The 18,686-nt window shown below is 38.7% G+C and overlaps 1 protein-coding gene across 1 annotated transcript; it reads right to left on the bottom strand.

Annotated features, from left to right (window-relative positions):
• Positions 1 to 5,728: 5,728 nt before the first annotated feature.
• LOC131249774 (inactive protein RESTRICTED TEV MOVEMENT 2-like) lies at positions 5,729 to 12,071 on the bottom strand. Its single transcript, XM_058250537.1, has 2 exons — positions 11,081 to 12,071; positions 5,729 to 6,918 (listed from the first exon to the last, which is right to left on the bottom strand). Exons 1-2 carry the CDS (start codon positions 11,217 to 11,219, stop codon positions 5,729 to 5,731), a joined length of 1,329 nt encoding a protein of 442 aa, XP_058106520.1. The 5' UTR covers positions 11,220 to 12,071.
• Between the last annotated feature and the right edge of the window lie 6,615 nt (positions 12,072 to 18,686).

The following is an 18,686-nucleotide window of genomic DNA, read 5'->3' as shown; positions in this document are numbered from 1 at the left end:
AGAAACCTATTGATATCGTTCCCATGTATGATGTAGGACATGAAATTCAGATATGATGTGTAAGAATTCAGGCTTAAGATCACGTTAGTTCAAAAATAATTACACATATTCCATATTCCACATGAAAGTCCAAACATTCAATTAAGGGGAATCTATGCGGGTCCAGGCTTACACAGGTTAAGGCTGGAACAATAAAAATTATAAGCCAAACAATACTCAAAGGGAAATAGAATTCAACCACACATGCATAGTAATCAGCCCCTAATCTAAGGGATTTCCCAATTTTAATTCGGGGAACCCTAATATAAGAAAAGAGGGGAAACAAATTATGGATAATGCAAATTAGGACTAGGGTTATAAAACTATGTAAGAAAAAGGAAAAGAGAAAGAAATCCTTAACTTGGAACAGATCCCGCGTGCGGGCAGCGGGGTAGGGTACTGGCGCATGTGCGCAGTAGGGGGCCGCACGTGTGGAGGAGACCAAAATTCCAAAAGGGACTTCTTGGCCTTGGTCGGCCAAAGGAGGTCTCCAAACCCTCTAAATTTGATGGCGATCCGATGTACGGTTGAGGCGTGGTGCTCCGTCGAAGTTTCAGCCCTCTTGTAGGGCCAGATTCTGGAAACTGGATATAGAAAGACAAACAACTACAAAACAAATGGATTTGAGGTGAAGATGATTGAAGGATGGATGAAATAAGATGAAGGGGCGGTGTAACATCCTGAATTTTCACTATCTTGGATTTCCAAAAATCCTTGAATTTTTTTTTCATAATTAACTTATATTATCACTTACTGACCATTAGCACTCAATGTTAGTTTATACATGGGTGGTACCAGTAAAGAACCGTACAAGTCCAATTAATCAACCGTAGGAAGCTAACGAATCTGCCCAATCACTCGAACATCAAGTTTAGCCCCATGATTTACTCATAGAGGGTCCAAATCTAATTAACTTATCGCTAACTAATCAAGACAATTATAACTAAATTAAAGATCTAACCGAAGCCGAGTCGGATAAGGCCCGGATCTTGACTAATGGACTAAATCAACTCCGCTACTCTTTTAGCCTTAAACATGGTTTAGAGTAACCATGACCAAATCTCCACTTTCACTAATTATAAATAGGCCACACTATGAACGTAGTTAATCCAAACCCTAATCATTGCCCACGAAAAATCTCAATACCTAATTCATTCCAGAAATGCCTCAATTTTCCGAACAAGCTCTATACCGCTTGTTAGTGGGCCACTAGTTCCGAAATTATAAAATAATGTCCGTCTTACTGGGCTTGACGTCCATCGCGGGAGTTGGACATGGGTATTGTCTAGAACCGCTCAACTTGAGCCAAAGGACGAGTGCATGAGAAGTGCAAATACCCTAAAGGAAGAAACTGAAACTTAAGTGAATTGGGTCGTCCACTCTTATGTAAAGTTGAGGATTTCGGACCATCGATTTACGACCAAACTTCACACATAGAGTAAAGATATTTTCCTACTCATATCCGTATAGCCACGTCCCCGATCGACCATCGGTGACCGTTGAACAAACTTCTAATCATATTTGTCGATCGACGTATCCAAATAGCGGGCCGATCATGTCCATACGTAAATCATCATTAAGGCTAACTATCATATGATGTATATCAATATGTACACCCCAAAGTAGGCCTTAGAGGTTAGAAAAACCCTCTTATAGGGATAATATAGTAAAAACCCAACCCTTGGGGCCATTTACACCAAATTTGGCATTATAAAAGGGCCTTATTTGGGCACCCCTTCTCCCATACGAATTTCATACCCTACTTTGGGTGAAGGAGAAGAAAAAAAGAAAGAGAGATGGAGAGTAAATGAAGAGAAAAATAAGGGAGAGAGTGTTTGTGTGAGTGAGGGAAATCTTGATGCTTGTAGGGTTGGTATTTCCTCAACCAAACCAGTAGTTACTACAAAACCTCCTCCAAATCCACCCATGCCAATAATCGGAGGTAAGAATGGTATATTTCCCCTTCAATTAAGTAACCTAGTGTAGATTTCTAATCATTAATATTGTTTTTCTTGATTTTGATTTAAGAATTGGTGGTTTTACCCAAATCCCCAAACCCCAAGATCTTAAAGAGTGGAAATCTTCTCTTAAGGCGCGGACTATTATTCTTAAGTGGCCTAGCACCAATTTTAGTATGGATTTAATGATTATGAATGTTTGGGTGATGTGCCTGAGTAATCTAGAGGGAACCTAGCCAAGACCCTACATGATTAGGTCCTCCCAAATTCCATGAAATGATGGAGTGTTGTTTATTTGTTATTCAACATGATTAGACTTGATTTTGGTGTGGCATGTTCATCTTATATATGATTCTAGTTAACCTTTCTTGTGGCATGCATGATTGCATAAATCTTTATTGTATGTTTGTGCTAGCATTCATCCTTGTTGTATGTTTGTGCCATGAATCATGTATACCTCTTGAACTCTTCGCTAACCCCACACAACACACGTACACATTCATTTCGTAATATTGTTAGTAATTACATTTAAAGAAAAATTTGAATTTATATGTTTGATGTATGAGTGCATGACATCACTTATATTAGATGATAAATCCTAATTTGTTGAAGTGTTATTGAATACCATCAAATCCCTAGGTTGGTCAGGAAATTGAGGTGAGAGAAGGTGGTCCCGTTGGTAAGACTATCCTGAGGCTAGACTAGCGGATTTAGGTGGCTGCAAATGGGCGACAGTAATTGGACTACATGGGTCGCTTGTACCTGATGTCGTTAGTCACGTACTCGCTTAGACTCGCACGGTCTAGTCCTATTACTGACCAACCATGTTTGTTAACCATGCCTTCTCACGTCTATATGGAACCTGGAACACCCTTCATCCACTGAAGCTCATTGATAATTATTTGAAACTGATCCACTGTCTCGAGAGCTAAGCATGGTAGAATGGGACACTGTATCCGAGCTGTCGGCCTACACTGGGGTGACAAGCCTCCCCATAGTGATTGCGAGCGATCCCACTTCTCAGCACTCCGTATGTGCTTTTGAAATCGGGGATAAGGAACCCAATGGGATCAAGGATCGTGGGGTCCTGACCCGCACGTTGAGGGGCATTGGCCTCGCAGCCAGTTGAGGGCATTGATATTGTGGGGTGTACTAGTTTTTCAATCTGCTGGTTAAACGAAACTAATTAAAAACTCAGCTAACACGATCACGATCGCATCGCACTAGTTAGGTTGACGACTCGGCAGTTGAGGTCGCAATGAGGGAGTGTTAGTCATATGCGATCGTTAGACGAAGTTGCTCGAGGGAATGCTATTGCAAGGTTTTGTATCATATCATATTTCATGCATATGCATTAACAAGATTAGTTAGGAATTTATGAATGTTCGTCTTTCATTAAATTCATCATAGAATTGATTCTTGTTGTAACTTAAGACTAATAGCACCCATTGAGTTGATCACTCACTCCCACTCTGGGACGGTGTTTTAAAACACCAACCAGACTCTTTAGTAGCCTCAGGTGATGCTGAGTTCGATGAGCCATGCAGCGCGAGCATTGATGAGGAGGATGAGCTGTCCTACTTCCAACTGATGGGCGGTTCGCCGTAGATTTCGTGGGCGGACTTAGATTGTTGAGTAGGGGACTCAGCGTGCTATTCTTTTGGACATGTCATTTTTTTTTGTATTTTGCCGGGCGACGCCTTGGGCGACTCATTTGATATTCCTATAAACTTGTATTTCTTATTTGCATTTATTTCAGTAGATTAGTTGTGATTGTGGTTTATGTTCCAGCCGATCCCTTATTGTTCATTTAAACTGATTTATGTACAAATCACCATAATTAAAATATAAGCGACGCCCGAAAATTTGGAGGCTGAGTTCCTACATGGCCCCTAAAAACCTAGGGTGTTACAGGCAGATTGGAATAAACGTGGCTTCGCACTACGGTAGTTAACCCTTCGAAAAGGGAGGGCTTCGCCTACTTTAATCTCAGCCCTTCGAAAAGGGAGTGCTTCATACCCACTTTGAATTCTTTGCGACTTAAAAATTCAGATAGCAGAAAAACTACGCAAGAATTTTTATTCAACTTCAATCAATTAAAAGAACTACAAGGGGTGCTTATTTATAAGGAAAATCCTATACTCCTAAACTCGTGCCATGTGCGCAACCTATTACCTGGCGATAAAGTAAACTAAAATAAAAACTAAATAAAGAAATCTAAAGCATTCATAATGTTCTAAATAATAGCAATAAACAAAACCTAAAATATGAAATCAATTCAACTAGTGAGCCACGATCATGATATCCCATGATGGGCTTTTTTTGATATCGGACCTACTCTTTGAATCAAAACTCTGTCTTCTAACTAGGAGGCTCTCCCTATACGCCGTCATCGAGCCAGATCGACGGTAGAGCCCTCCTTCTTTGTACGTACATGCATGGGGGGGGGAGGGGGCATGTGCGCGTGATGTCCCCATCAATATATATATAAACACACGACTTCATGGGAACTTCCCATAAGGTCGAGCTGTGTGGGCCCCACCGTGATGCGTGTCGAACATCAACATCGTGCATTTGATGGGTCCCCTTTTAAATATGGGATATCCCAAAAATTAGCCGAACTTATGTGGGCCATACATATAAAAGCACTTAGTGAGGCCCACTTGAAATTTAGATGCATCTGAAACTTGGTCTGACCCCTCATCCAAGTGGGATACACAAGCTGGATTTGTGAACCACATCTCGGTGGGCCCAACAAATGATTATGAATGTTTTAATGGGAGGGTAACTCCTCTCAACTTTTGTATGTAGTGTGGCCCACACAAGTCATGGATTAACTTGATTTTTAAGCCCAGGGCCCACCATGGAATGGTGCATCTAACTGATGGGGTAGATATTGGACACATATCACATTGGGCCAGTACACAGCTCGACCTCCCATGAGGTTGACCACATAGAACCATTTTCCACACACACACACACACACACACACACACACACACATATATATATATATATATATATATGGGAAAAGGTACTATGCGCTCGACCTCACGATAAGCTCCCGTGAGGTCGAGCTGTGTGGGCCCCACCGTGATGCGTGTCGACCATCAACACCGTGCATTTGATGGGTCCCCTCTAAATTATGAGATATCCCAAAAATCAGCCATATACGGAACTCAGGTGGTCTATACCATCTAAAATCATGTGAAGACATGCCCAAAACATATAAAAGCACTTGGTGGGGCCCACCTGAGTTTTGAATGCTGTTGAAACTTAGTCTGAACCCTCATCCAAGTGGGACACACATAATGGATGGGCTGGATTTGCAAACCACATCTCGGTGGGCCCAAAAAATGATTATGAATGTTTTAATGGTGCACGGCCCCTCCCCACTTCTGTATGTGGTGTGGCCCACACAAGTCACGGATTGACTTGATTTTTGAGACCTAGGCCCATGATGGAATGGTGCATCTGACTGATGGGGTAGATGTTTGAAACGCATCACGGTGGGGCCCACACAACTCGACCTCATGGGACGGTCTTGTGAGGTTGAGCGCATAGTACCTTTTCCCTATATATATATATATATATATATATATATATATATATATATATATATTAGCAAATCCATTCAGTGATGTATCCAAGCTATAATAATAATAAAACATCCAATGAGGAAATAACATAATCGAATAAATGATAATATGTTAAGTTCAGTCCCCGAATTTTTAACGGCGTTTAGCACAGTACGTTACACCAATCCCGAGTGCCAGCCCAACCATAGTTGCGACTACCACATTCACATTCAATTCTCTAGGCCTATTCAATCCAATGAGGGAGCTGCCTTTGCTATACTCACAACTTTCTTTACTATATTTGTAACTTTCTTTGAATTGCATAGGTTGATCTTGTCTGTCGATTAGAGGCCCATCTTTCAGCATAGATTGATCTTGACTGTCCATTAGAGTCTCAGCTTTCAGCATAGGTTGATCTTGTCTGTCCACTGGAATCTCATTTTTCAGCATAGGTTGATCTTGTTTTTCGATTGGAGACCCGGCTTTCAGCACAGGTTGATCTTGTTTGTAGATGGGAGGCTCAGCTGTTTTCTCCCCAATGGATTCTTTGATTGGTGGATGTTGATCTTGTAGGGGAACCTTTGATATGGATTCTTCGGTCGGCGGATGTTGATCTTGTACCGCAATTTGAATCTCAACCTTTGATTTGGATTCTTCGGTTGGCCGACGTTGATCTTGTACGGAAATTTGAATATCAACCTTTGATATGGATTCTTCGGTAGGCCGATGTTGATCTTGTATGGCAGTTTGAGTCTCAATCTTTGTTATGGATTCTTTCGTCCGCGGACATTGATCTTGTACAAAAATTTTACTCTCAACCTTTGTTATGGATTCTTTGGTTGGCCGATGTTGATCTTCTGCAGCATTTTGAGTCTGAGTCGCAACCTTTGTTATGGATTCTTTTGTTGGCTGATGTAGATCTTCTGCAGCATTTGGAGTCTGAGTCCCAACCTTACATACGCATTCTTTGGACTGCGTATGTTGAACTTGATCTACTACAGTTGGACGCGCACGAGGCGCACGAGGCGCACGATATTCTACTGATTCTTTGGTCTGCGGATGTTGAACTACTGCTGGAGTTGGAGGCGCACACTTTTCTACTGATTCTTTGGTCTGCGGACGTTGATCTTGTCCACTCGTTTGAGTGGTCATTTTTGGCAGGCTCACAGAAAGAATTCCATTCGCGAAATCTATACATAATATCTTGCTCAAATTACAGTAATCAGGCACAGCGAATTCGTGGCAGAATCGAGTCCAATTGTTACCCTGGATCAGGCGTTCCCCGCTGATCTTCATCTTGCGGAGTTCATTGACTTCGATTTTTAGTTGCTCTTTTTTGAATCCTTCATTGAAGAAGCCATTGATAAATCTTGTTAGTGGCATTTTGCTACAAAATACTCAAGCATAAGGACCAAAAAAGAAAATTAAAGAAAATAAAAAGAATGGAAGGGCTATTGATGTGTTAGGCTTGCATTTATTGAAGGATACACATTACAGCACCCATTGCCATGAATATTTCTTAAACCCGAGCTGACCTAAGACCATCTATCCACATGGCTTCAATATCATGGGTCAGCTTAAAAGGTTGTCTGATGTTATTTTGAATCAAATTCTAGTTTGTATTGTGTATTTGGATCCAACTATAAGTTCAGCAAGAGATTCGTGAGAAAGTTTGAAGCCAAATTTTATTAACTTGCAAAAAAGAAACCTAAATAATTTTGTGTGCAACTTGAAACCATAACCATTATGGTCTGACTTTTAGCCTCCTAAATAAAATGTGCCATGAGGCCCAACATAGAGGTGGGCCATATGATGATTAGAACCATATATAATGCAGACAACATGTAGAAAGTGATTTGGCATAGAAATCAAGCCATTACAATATATCACTGGTGAAATTTCATGATATTTGGTGTAACCTAACTTGCTGTAAAATGTAATCGGGATTGACTAAAATGAGATGAACTTATTTTTTGGTGTCTACCAAACAGGTTTTAAGAATTTTGAGACAAAAGACATTTGCTTAAAAGATTATGTGACCTTTCAAGTCCCTTGGTATACATTGATATGACATCCTCTAATGGCTCAAGCTTTTAGATCAAGTGGTGATTCGACATGGTATCATAGCAGAATGTGCGGACAATTCTTTATTAGTTGATGTCTTGTAATTTTCTTTTCTTTTAAAAGTCTGTTTAAATATAATAAGATGTTTCTATTATAGTTTTAAAAAACAAGATTAGAGCTAAAATTAATATTTTTTGTTTAATTCTATACAAAATTTTAACTCAATTTGATAAACACATATGTTAGTATAGAACAACTTAGAAATTTATTTCATAAACAATATGCTTTTCCAAAATTGAAATTAAATATATAAAATACTGTCTACCAAGTATCCACGAATATGATAACTAAAATATTATTTTACTCTTTTATGTTGGTTTATGATCCATCTACCAGACGGTTTAATTTGAGTTACATATTTCCCATGACTATGCTTTATGAGCTACTATTTGAATGTAATTTTGAGTTATATATTTCTCATGTGTGGTTGTTGGTAATGGAAGCAGTGAGTTGGGCGGTCTGATGAGCCCAACTCAAATTTAGACTAGACTAGGACTTTTTAGATGGACTGGTATGCCAAGGTTGGGCCTGATGCATGGCTTAATAAAATTTCCGGGCCAAGCTTGAGCTAAAATCATTTAAATCCAACTTGGCACCGCCCAACTTAATTAGCTTGACCCAACTTAATACATACGTGCTGTATCCTACAAATGACATTATAATAATCAATTAGTAAATCATACGCATCGAATATAGACTATTAATTTTGTTCCTAGTAAGAATTTTTTGTGCATTTATGAACACTTAATCAATGGATAAATTAGGTACATTTAGGTAAGAAATAAGGATTTTACTCATTTTTGGGTTTCGCTTGGTTGAGCCCGGATTCAATTATTTTTTTTGGGCTTAGGCTTGGGACCGCTGTGTTAGGCGTTTGTCGGGCTTAGTTGGAATATAGATGCAAGGTTGTGTATTCAGGAAAGAGGGAGAGAAATATAAAAGTGACTTAAAAAAAATAAATAAATAAAAAATGAAAGATTTAAAAAATAACCAAAATTTGGGTCTTTTTCTGCTAAAACATTAATTAGGAATTTTATTTATTTTTTCACTCTTCATTACTTAATCAAACAAAGTAAATATAATCCACTCAATGAGTGGCTGTTGAGAAATTTTCCAAAAGATGATGGCTATGATGGGACCAATCTATCAGATAGGTTGGATTTTGTATTCACATAGAAGGTTATAAGTTATTGTTGGTTGGAATTTAACCTGTAGTGCAGCATGTTAGACCTAAACCTTCTCGTTTTTTTAAAAAAAAAGAAGAGAAAAAAAAAGGCATAGACCGCCTTCAAAAGCTTTTAATAAGAACCTCATGTGCCGGGAAGCTAAGTGGGGCCTACTGTGATGTTTGTAAGAAATTTATTACATTTATATGTTTTTTTTTAGATCATTTTAAGACATGCTAAAAAAATGAGGAAGACTGAGAGCTCAAGTGGGTCACATGACAAAAACAATGAGATTTGAAGGTCGAGTGTTGAAACATTTGTGAGGCCACAAAAGTTTTGAATCAGGCAAATATTTTTTGGTCTTCAGTTCATCCTAGTAGGAACGAACGTCTGAATGGTACGGATAGATTATAAACAGCACGTTACCCGTGGGGGATTTTAATAGTACGCATTTCTCCTGTCACCTTTTCTCTCCAATCACCTTTTCTTGTCTGTCGTGGAGCTAATTTGAGTTTTGAATCTGCCTTATTTTTTAGCCCTGGTCTAGATGTGATTCAGCAAAACAATGATTGTGGTGGATTTCTCACAAACATCATGATGAGCCTCACCTAGCTTTCCCTTTTACTCAAGTTCTAGAGAGAGAGGGAGAAATGCTCACACAACTAAGTGGATGAACCACTAGTTTTCTAATTTAAGCATTAATTCATGTTAATAAATGTAATCCATGAGGAAGTTATTTAAAAGAGGGAAAGGAGTTGCCAACTTAGGTGGACCCTATTGTGATGTTAATGTGAAATCCACTCCAACCATCAGATGAGTCATCTCAAGTTAGACTGAGGGCCCTAAAATTAGTCACATTCTTGTTTCAGTTGGACCACATGATTATAAATAGTGTACATAAAAAGCTCACCCTCCAAACTATTTCTCTTGGTATGGCTCACTTGAATTATGTATGGTCCTACTTTTTGGTACACAGGTCTAGCTTTTGGTATGGAATCTAATGGTTGGAGTGGATTTCACTTACTCCATTTTCGTTAGTATGGCCCACTTGAATCACAGGTCAGCTTGATGTTTCTAGCTCTAGAATCTGCATGAGATGAAACATCCACTGGTGAATGGTGGGAGTGGATCTCACATACATATCAAGGTAGGCACGGGAAAAAACAAACGGTGGGCGCCCATTTGGTAAGTCAGCCCACCATGATGTATGTGTTATATCCATTTTTTTAGATGAGTTTAATGCATGAACCCAAAGTTCAGGTGGACCACAAAAGCAATGGAGTTTGAACATTTATCATCCAAAGCTTCCTGGAGCTATAGAAGTTTTGGATGAAGTTATTATTGATGTTTTCCTTGCATCCATGTCTGTGTGACATGAAAAAGTTCATGCGCTCCAAACTTAGGTGGGTCCACTGTAATGTTTGTGAGAAATTCATCCCATCTATCTGTTTTGTGAGCTCATTTTAGGAAATGAAGGAAAAAATCAACCGGATCTAATGCTCAAGTGGGCTGTGAGAATTGAACGCCCACAGTTGAAATATTTGCGGGGCCATAGAAGTTTTGAATCATTCTAATATTTGTGTTTTCAGTTAATCCCAGTAGAAATGACGTTATGGTATGGATGGCATGTAAAAATCACGGTCGATCCTAGGGAGGTTTCAATTCCTAACTACCTTTTCCTTTAGTACGGTCCACTTGAGTCTTGGCTCATGCTCATATTTGGCCTCATTCACTAATATGAGCTCACAAAACGGATGGACGGAGTGGATTCCTCACAAACATCACGGTGAGCCCCACTTCGGTTTCCAGCGCAGGAACTTTATGCGAAAGGCCTTTCGTAGGAAATCTGCGTCCGCATATAAACATCATGGTGGGCCGGGCCTTGGGAAGGTTTCAACGGTTGGCTTAATTGTCCCAAGAAGTTTTCAACTGTAGATATTCAATCTCTTCTACTATCTGTGGTGTAGTCCACTTGAGCTTTGTCTCTACCTCATTTTTCGATTCATGTCCTAAAATGATCTCTAAGAATGGATGAACGGTGTGGATATAACACATACATCATGGTTGGGCCTACAAAACTTGGTGACGTCAACATATCACCGAGTTCGGTGGTGTGTGTCACACCACGCAATCCGCTTCCATCAATCTGCGTCCGTACGCCGCGCATTGAAAAAATGAAAGAAAGAGAAAGCAACATAAGATGTGAGATGGGTACCTGGCAGATTGACGAAGATAGTATCATGTTCTTCCTCTTGGACCCAATCGATCAACGGCTCGAAATCTTCGTAAGTGGGGCCCACAGTAGCTCGTGATTTTCTAACTTTTCCCATTCCAGTACTTGTCTCTTGTCCCATTCCAGTACTTGTTTGAGGCTTATGTGTACATAGAGAACTTGTGAGATGTTTGGAATGAGAAAGTAAGAGCTTGCATGGATTTATATAGACGTTATGTGGACGCGTTTGGATGGCAAAATTCGATTTGGGTTCTCTTGGAAGGCAAGAAAGAGAAAAAAAAAATGCGATTTGGGTTTTCTTCCAAAAGAGCTATTCCTTTAATTTCTAATTCTTACTGTTTGGAATTTTTGCATTGATTCGATGATACTTTGGCGGTGGTGTTGTGATCACCTCTTAAATGGGCAAACGTTAAATTCCTTCTCTCTTGCATGCGTTGGAAGGGTTGGTTGATGGGACGCGACGTAGTGCCCGGGTGCAGCTATGTGCGTGGGACCCTGACCATGGGGCCCACCTCGATGTATGCATTGTATATCCAGGTGATCTATCTGTTTTTTTAGATCATTTTATAGCATAGGTCCAAAAATGAAACATGTAAAAATCTCAGGTGGACCACACTTACAGGAAACAGTGGTCATTGAACGCCCACCATTAAAAACTTCCTTAGGTGCAGCCTGGGTCTCACCCAAGATGGTGCAGCCCTTACCGTGGGCCCCACCTTGATGTACGTATTGAATATCCACGCCATTTATACGTTTTGCTAGATCATTTAAGGGCATGAGCCCAAAAATGAAGAATATCCAAATCTTAGGTGGACCATACCATAAGAAACTGTAGTGGTTGAATGCTTCACGTTACAAACTTCTTAGGGCCCACCAATATTTTTCCTAACGATTATTTACCATCCAACCTGTTGACTTGGTCACACAAACTTGGATGAAGGATAAAAATAAAGATAAGCTTGATCCAAAACTTTTGTGGCTCACAAAAAAGTTTTTAACGGTCAATGATGTAGAGCATGTTGCAGACGGTTTCGTGGCCAAGATGGATAAGAAAAGGCCTGATTTAAAGCGGAAGTGATCCAGACCTCAAAACAAACATATCTCACAAATTGAAATGACTTGTTCTATATGCCATATATGATTTTGGGTAGGACGAGCTACTTTAGCCACCCAACCCACCACGTGGGATTGTATACGCATAATTTGAGAAATACCATCAGATTTATGCCGTAAAATCGGCAATTGATTTCATGTTTTAATTTCAGTTTTACAATTTATAATAAATTTTATTTGGAGTATAATTCTTCGTCCATTGGGCTTTAGGAGTTGCTCCCAACATGAAAAATGCTTAGAATAATTAGAAGAATAACATGGTGAAGCCAAATATGATACTTTCTATTTTTGGTTGAAAACCATACGCACTAGTAGGAATCACAACCGTCTATAAATAGTTGATATGTACACTAACCGAATTAGCTTAGTTAACTTGCTCGATTCAACTCGAAAAAGCTTGATTCGACTCAGTTCTAATTAAATTGAGTTTGAGTCGAGTCGAGTTGATTTTTGGAGCTTGGAAAAATTTTGAGCCGAGTTTGAGCTTATCCGAGCTCGGATTGAACTAGTTTGGTGACTTGGTTATTTTGATATTGATGTTGCTCACCAAGTGTTTGATGAAATGACTCAACGGAGTTTTATTTTGCGTGCATACATTCTCCGCAAGATTGACTGGTCGCAAAGAAGGTATGGATATGAAACAAATCATTATATATATAAAAAAACATTACATGATAAAACTACCACTATATTTAGAGTTTGATGCTGCCTACCGAGTGTTTGAATAAATACCTATAAACTATTGTTGTTATTTTGCATACTGTGAGAAATTGAAGGTGCACTCCATGTGTTTGAGAAAAAGTTGCACAGGCTCGAACTAGCCCGAGCTGCTGACTGAACCTAGTCGAGCCGAGTTGGCCAGTCAAACTCGAGGACCGAGCTGAGCCGAGTTCGAGCTGGGGTTAGCTAGTGGCTGAGTCGAGTCGAGCTATGCCAAGTTCGACTCGGATCAACTCGTGTACAGCTCAAATAAATAATAACTTTACTATTTACAGTAAGTCAGGATTTATAGGAGTTTTAGTTGTTGTAAACTCATTTATTTGAATTATCAATCAATTTGTGAATTTTTTAGAATTTATTTCTATTTTTCTTGTTCTTTTCATCATGAATTCGAGAAGTCTCTATGAGGAGTCCAGAGAAGCTCCGTAGATTCAGAGTAGTTATCTTTGAGGAAGATGGTGATTGACCTCATCACGTTCAACCCCGCGACAGTCAATCACCACGGTTTTATATGGTGTGGTCCACACGAGATTTGCATCTGTTTCATTTTTGGGCTCATGCACTAAAGTGGTCTAGCAAAACTGCTGGAACTCATGGATATAGAATACATACATCAAGGTGGGCCCTACAGTCAGGGTCACATTGTCTTGGGTGACGCAAGTGCCACAACTAATCTGCTCCCCTCACACATGAGCCATGCCTTGACCAACCTCAGAGGGGCTGAACCAATCAAACCTCTCTACGGCAGGGCATTGTAGGGACCACATCTTTGCACAGTGGCAAGTGGGGCCAATGGTTCGGTTATCCAGGCCACTGGCCTAACTGGATGGAAGCACTCCAAAATTTTCCCTTATTGGAGGATCTAAATAAATAATATTAGGACCTTTATATATATATATCAATCATCTTTGGTTTTTCTCTTTAACAGGTCTGATCATTGGGTGGGCCATGTTTTACTCGTTTTGGCACCCTGAAATTGGGTGTAATTAGAGATATTGGAGATAAATCACTAGAGTCGCACCAGAAATAGAGCTGTTGTACATTAGCATGTTAATGATACTTAAAAAATTTAATTATCGGCAGCATCACTAAAATTACACCTAAAGTGATTTGAATTGTCCAAATGTTAGTCATCTAAATGGACAATTAAAAAATATTTGTAAGTTACTTAGCTTATGATTTTTACATTTGTGTCCTATGTGAGGCATGGAATTTCCTTAATTTTGGTGAAAGTATATATTTTAATGGGCTTATTTATAATTATTTTATTAAATATCACATACTTATACTAATTTGAAATCTAAAGTTGATTTAGCTAATTAAATTTAGGTTTGCATGAATATTTTAAAGAAATTCAATACATTCTAATTATAGACATCCAAACATAAGTTTTAGATATGCATGCATTTTAATTACAGGCTACCAAACACAATTGAGAATTTCAATTAATATGAATTCCTGTGTACTTGTGAATTGGATTCTAACGCATTCCAATTATAAGGTGCCAAACTAGCCCTAAGTGTCTTCCGTAGGATGGCCTACATGCATGCAACACATGTACATGCACATGCATAAGGCTACTTAGATATTTGGAAAACTCGCATTCTAAATTTCAAGGCCTAATCATGAAAGGAAGCTTTATATTAAAGGAAATTAAGCTAAAATATGCAAGGAAATAAAGTCTATGTAAGATACCCTCTCCATTCAAGCTCGAAATATATATAGGGCTACCCATCTTTTTCACAATCCAAGCTATGGAATCATGACAATCAATTAAATTTTAGAAATCAACATTTGGTAGTGTGTGTGTGAATACTTGATCAATAAAAAAAATTACATGAATGTTTTGGTCCACTCAATAATATGAAAATCACATCACAAAGAACATCGTTGTGGCTATGGGTAATCAGTAATTACATAATGGATGTGAAAGGCATTGAATTTTACATCATGGATCATATGCCATCTCATCCTTACATCCAGGTGTTGAACAGATTTGAAGTGCAAATTTGGACCATCCATGTTGATTATCCACTGGACATTGGGCCATACATGATGTAGAACGGGTCGTGGACAGTTTCATGGCCAAGATGGATCAGAAAAGGCCCGATCAGAAGCAGAGGTAATCTAGACCGTCAAAACTTAAAACAGATGTATCTCGCAAACTGGAATGAGCTATTGGACATACCATATATGATTTTGGGGTTGGACGAGTTACTTTAGCCACCCAACCCGCAACGCCGGGTTGCCTGCACTGAATTTGTGAAATACCATCAACGGTCGAATTCATGTTTTAATTTCATTTTTATTATTTATAGTAAGTTTTAGTTTGAGTATAACTCCTCATCCGTTGGGCTTTAGGAGTTGCGCCCAATATGAAAAGTGCTTAGAATAATTAGGAGAAAATCATGGTTCAGCCAAATAGGACACTTATTATTTTTGGCTGAAAACCATGTGCACTAGTGGTAATCACGACAGTCTATAAATAGTAAGTTTACTGTTCATAGAAAGTCGCAATTTCTAGGAGTTTTAGTTGTTGTTTATTCCAAAACTTCTTCCATGGCTTAGTATCCCTATTTAAAGGGGTGTAAGCTCATTTATTTAGAGATCAATCAATTTACAAATTTTCATGAATATTATTTCTATTTTCTTGCTTTTTCCTTGTGGACTCGAGAGGTCTCCATGAGGAGTCTAGAGAAGCTTCATGGATTCAAAATAGTTATCCTTGAGGAAGACAGTGATCGACCTCATCACGCTCATCCCTACGTACGTCACTCCATCTACAAACATAAATTGCCAAAACCAAGGTATCCTGATGGATGTTGTTTGATGGATTTGAAATGCTCAACTATTGGACATTTACTACTAAAATCTATACATTCCATATTGCAGAGCACCATGGGACCATTGAGTTGATGTTAATCGTTTAAAATTGATGAGGCACTCTAAACACTTGATTGACATATCTCAACTACCTATAATCGTTTAATATAGATAGAAAACTTAATTAGATCCTTTGTTATTAGGCATTCATCATTATGTGTTCCATCCTATATAGTCCACATTATATTTACTTTGTTGAGCAACGAAGAATTATACTTAATGTTTCTAATCAATCCATGCTCATATGTCCAATGTGAAGACATCACCCTTTCTAAAAACATCATAAAGAGTAGAGAAATTCACTATTCCAGATGATTATATGGTGATGTATAAGAACATGACATTGGCATTAATGATAATGATTCAATCACATTTTAATAAGCTATAAAAGTGTCAAAATTCTTCTAACTGGATCAAGGTCCAATGGGCTGTGGAGAGGGATGTCCATGCCTGTTGGGCTCTCATACCAAGCTCACATGGACTGGCGTGGGTTTAATTTTCAGGCCCTTGAGAGTGGACACTTAATCTTTGGGATAAAAAAAATAGAAGAATTGGGTGTACTTAAATTTCAGGGCCAAAGTTTAAATTAGTTGAGCTCAATTTGACTTAATTAGCCCAGCCATAATTCTAAAACTTGCTGACTCAGTGAGATTTCATGTAGGAAACTCAAATCTGAGAGTGACCCAACTGAGTCACCACCAAGACTCAACAAATCGACTGGATAATTTAGTTGAATCAATGCAACTCGTTCACTTTTTTAAAAAAAATTATAGTTATTAACTATCGAGTTGACCCAACCCAACCCAAATGAACATCAAGCCGAATTGATTTGAGTTTTCTGGTTTTTAAATTACGTACGAACCCCGCCTACACCTGGCCCATTGACAAGAAGTCTAGACCCGAGCCCATCTTGTGACCCAGAAGGCACTGACATGTAGGCCCAACCCATTAGATGAACGTGATGAGGTCGATCACCGTCTTCCTCAAGGATACTACTTCGAATCCACGAAACTTCTCTGGACTCCTCTAGAGACTTCTCGAATCTACGAGCAAAAAGCAAGAAAATAAAAATAGCATTCATGAAAATTCTTAAATTGGTTGATTCATATAAACGAGTCTACAACCCTTTAAATGGGGATACCAAGCCTTGGGAATAAGTTTAAGAATTAAAATATAACTAAAACTCCCTAAAATTCGCAACTTACTAGATAGTAAGTGTCCTACATGGCTTAACCACGTTATTCTCCTAATTTTTCTAAACACTTTTCATGTTGGACACAACTCCTAAAGCCCAACCGATGAAAAGTTACAATTAAACCAAAACTTACTAAAAATAGTAAAAACGGAAATAAATAGGAAATTTTACTGTTGATCCGATGGAATCTCGTAAATTCGGTGTGGGCAACCCTGTTATGCCTGGTTGGTTGGATAAAGTAGCTCGTCTTACCCCTAAGTAGTACGTCGAGTAAATCATTCCAGTTTGCAAGATATGCTTGTTTTAAGGTTCTAACGGTCTTGATGACTTCTGCCTCCGATCGAGCCTTCTCTGATTCATCTTGGACATAAAAATGTCTGCGACCCGCTCTACATCACAATCTTACTCAAATAAAATACAAAACAACTAGAATTTAATATTTTATATATATATATATGTGTGTGTGTGTGTGTGTGTGTGTGTGTGTGTATATATATATATGGAAAATGTACTATTCACTCGACCGTATTATACCTTCCATAAGGTTGAGTGCTAGCGGCACGTTATTCGTCAGATAGAAGATTGTATAGGGAAACTGAATAAACAACCTGTTATTAAAATACCCCTCTACCTCTATCTCTCTCACGCTTATTTTATGCAAAAAGCCTTATGCTAGAAACTTAGGTGGGGCCTACCGTGATTTTTTATTTTTATTTTTGTGAAATTCACCCCGTCTGTCTATTTTTCATATCATTTTAGGACAAGAGGCCAAAAATGAGGCGAATCAAAGATTCAAATGGGCCGAAAATATGAGGAAATATTTATAGGGCAATAAAAGTTTTAAATTAGGATAATATTTGTGTTTTAAGTTCATCTCAGTAGGAATATTGCTATGAATGGTATGAATGCAATTGAAACACCACCTTTGACCCAGAGAGGTTTCAACGGTAAGAATTTCCCTACCCACCTTTTCCTTTAGTGCAGCCCACTTGAGTCTTTGATTTGGCTCATTTTCGGCCCTATGTCCTAAAATGATCTCTAAAAACTAATGGATGTGGTAGATTTCTCACAAACACTAAGGTTGGCCCCTTACCAAACACCGTGCCACCCCAATAATTTCTTAACGATAGAACTTCAATTCACATTGTTTCCATCCACTTCGTGCGTAGATTAGATACCGACAGGTTGAGTAGCTAGACTGGCTATTAAAGTTATGTCACCAAGTTCCGTAGGCCCCACCATGATGTATGTTTATATCCACACCTTCCATGCATTTGGAGATATCATTTTAGGGCAACATGCAAAGAATGAGTTAAATCCAAAGATCCAGTGGGCCCAACACAGAAAACAGTGAGGATAGTGACACCCACCATTAAAAACTTCTAAAGGCCACAAAAGTTTTAGATCAAGCTGATATTTGTATTTTCTCTTATTTCATGTCTTTTTTAACTTTTGAACAGGTTGGATTTCAAATAAACATTATAGTGGGCGTTGGGATAGTTTCAACGGTGGGAATCACTCTCCCTACTGTTTTTTGTAGTGGGGTCCACTACAAATTTTTATCTGCCTCATTCTTTGACTCATGCCCTAAAATAATATCTCAAAATGGATGGACGGTGTGGATACAACACATACATCATAGTGGGGCCCACAGAACTTGGTGACATAACTTCAGTA

Source organism: Magnolia sinica, chromosome 6 (genome assembly GCF_029962835.1).
Source record: "Magnolia sinica isolate HGM2019 chromosome 6, MsV1, whole genome shotgun sequence".
In the NCBI taxonomy this organism is placed as follows: Eukaryota; Viridiplantae; Streptophyta; class Magnoliopsida; order Magnoliales; family Magnoliaceae; genus Magnolia; species Magnolia sinica.
The sequence above is the reverse complement of the archived record's forward strand: the minus strand, read 5'-3'. Positions and strand labels throughout refer to the sequence as shown.

Bases quoted from the DNA above. Each gene is read 5' to 3' on its own strand.
- LOC131249774 (XM_058250537.1), bottom strand. From the start codon at position 11,219: ATGGGACAAGAGACAAGTACTGGAATGGGAAAAGTTAGAAAATCACGA. The intron at 6,919-11,080 runs GTACCCATCTCA...TCTTCAATGAAG, and splicing joins TATCTTCGTCAATCTGCCAG to GATTCAAAAAAGAGCAACTA.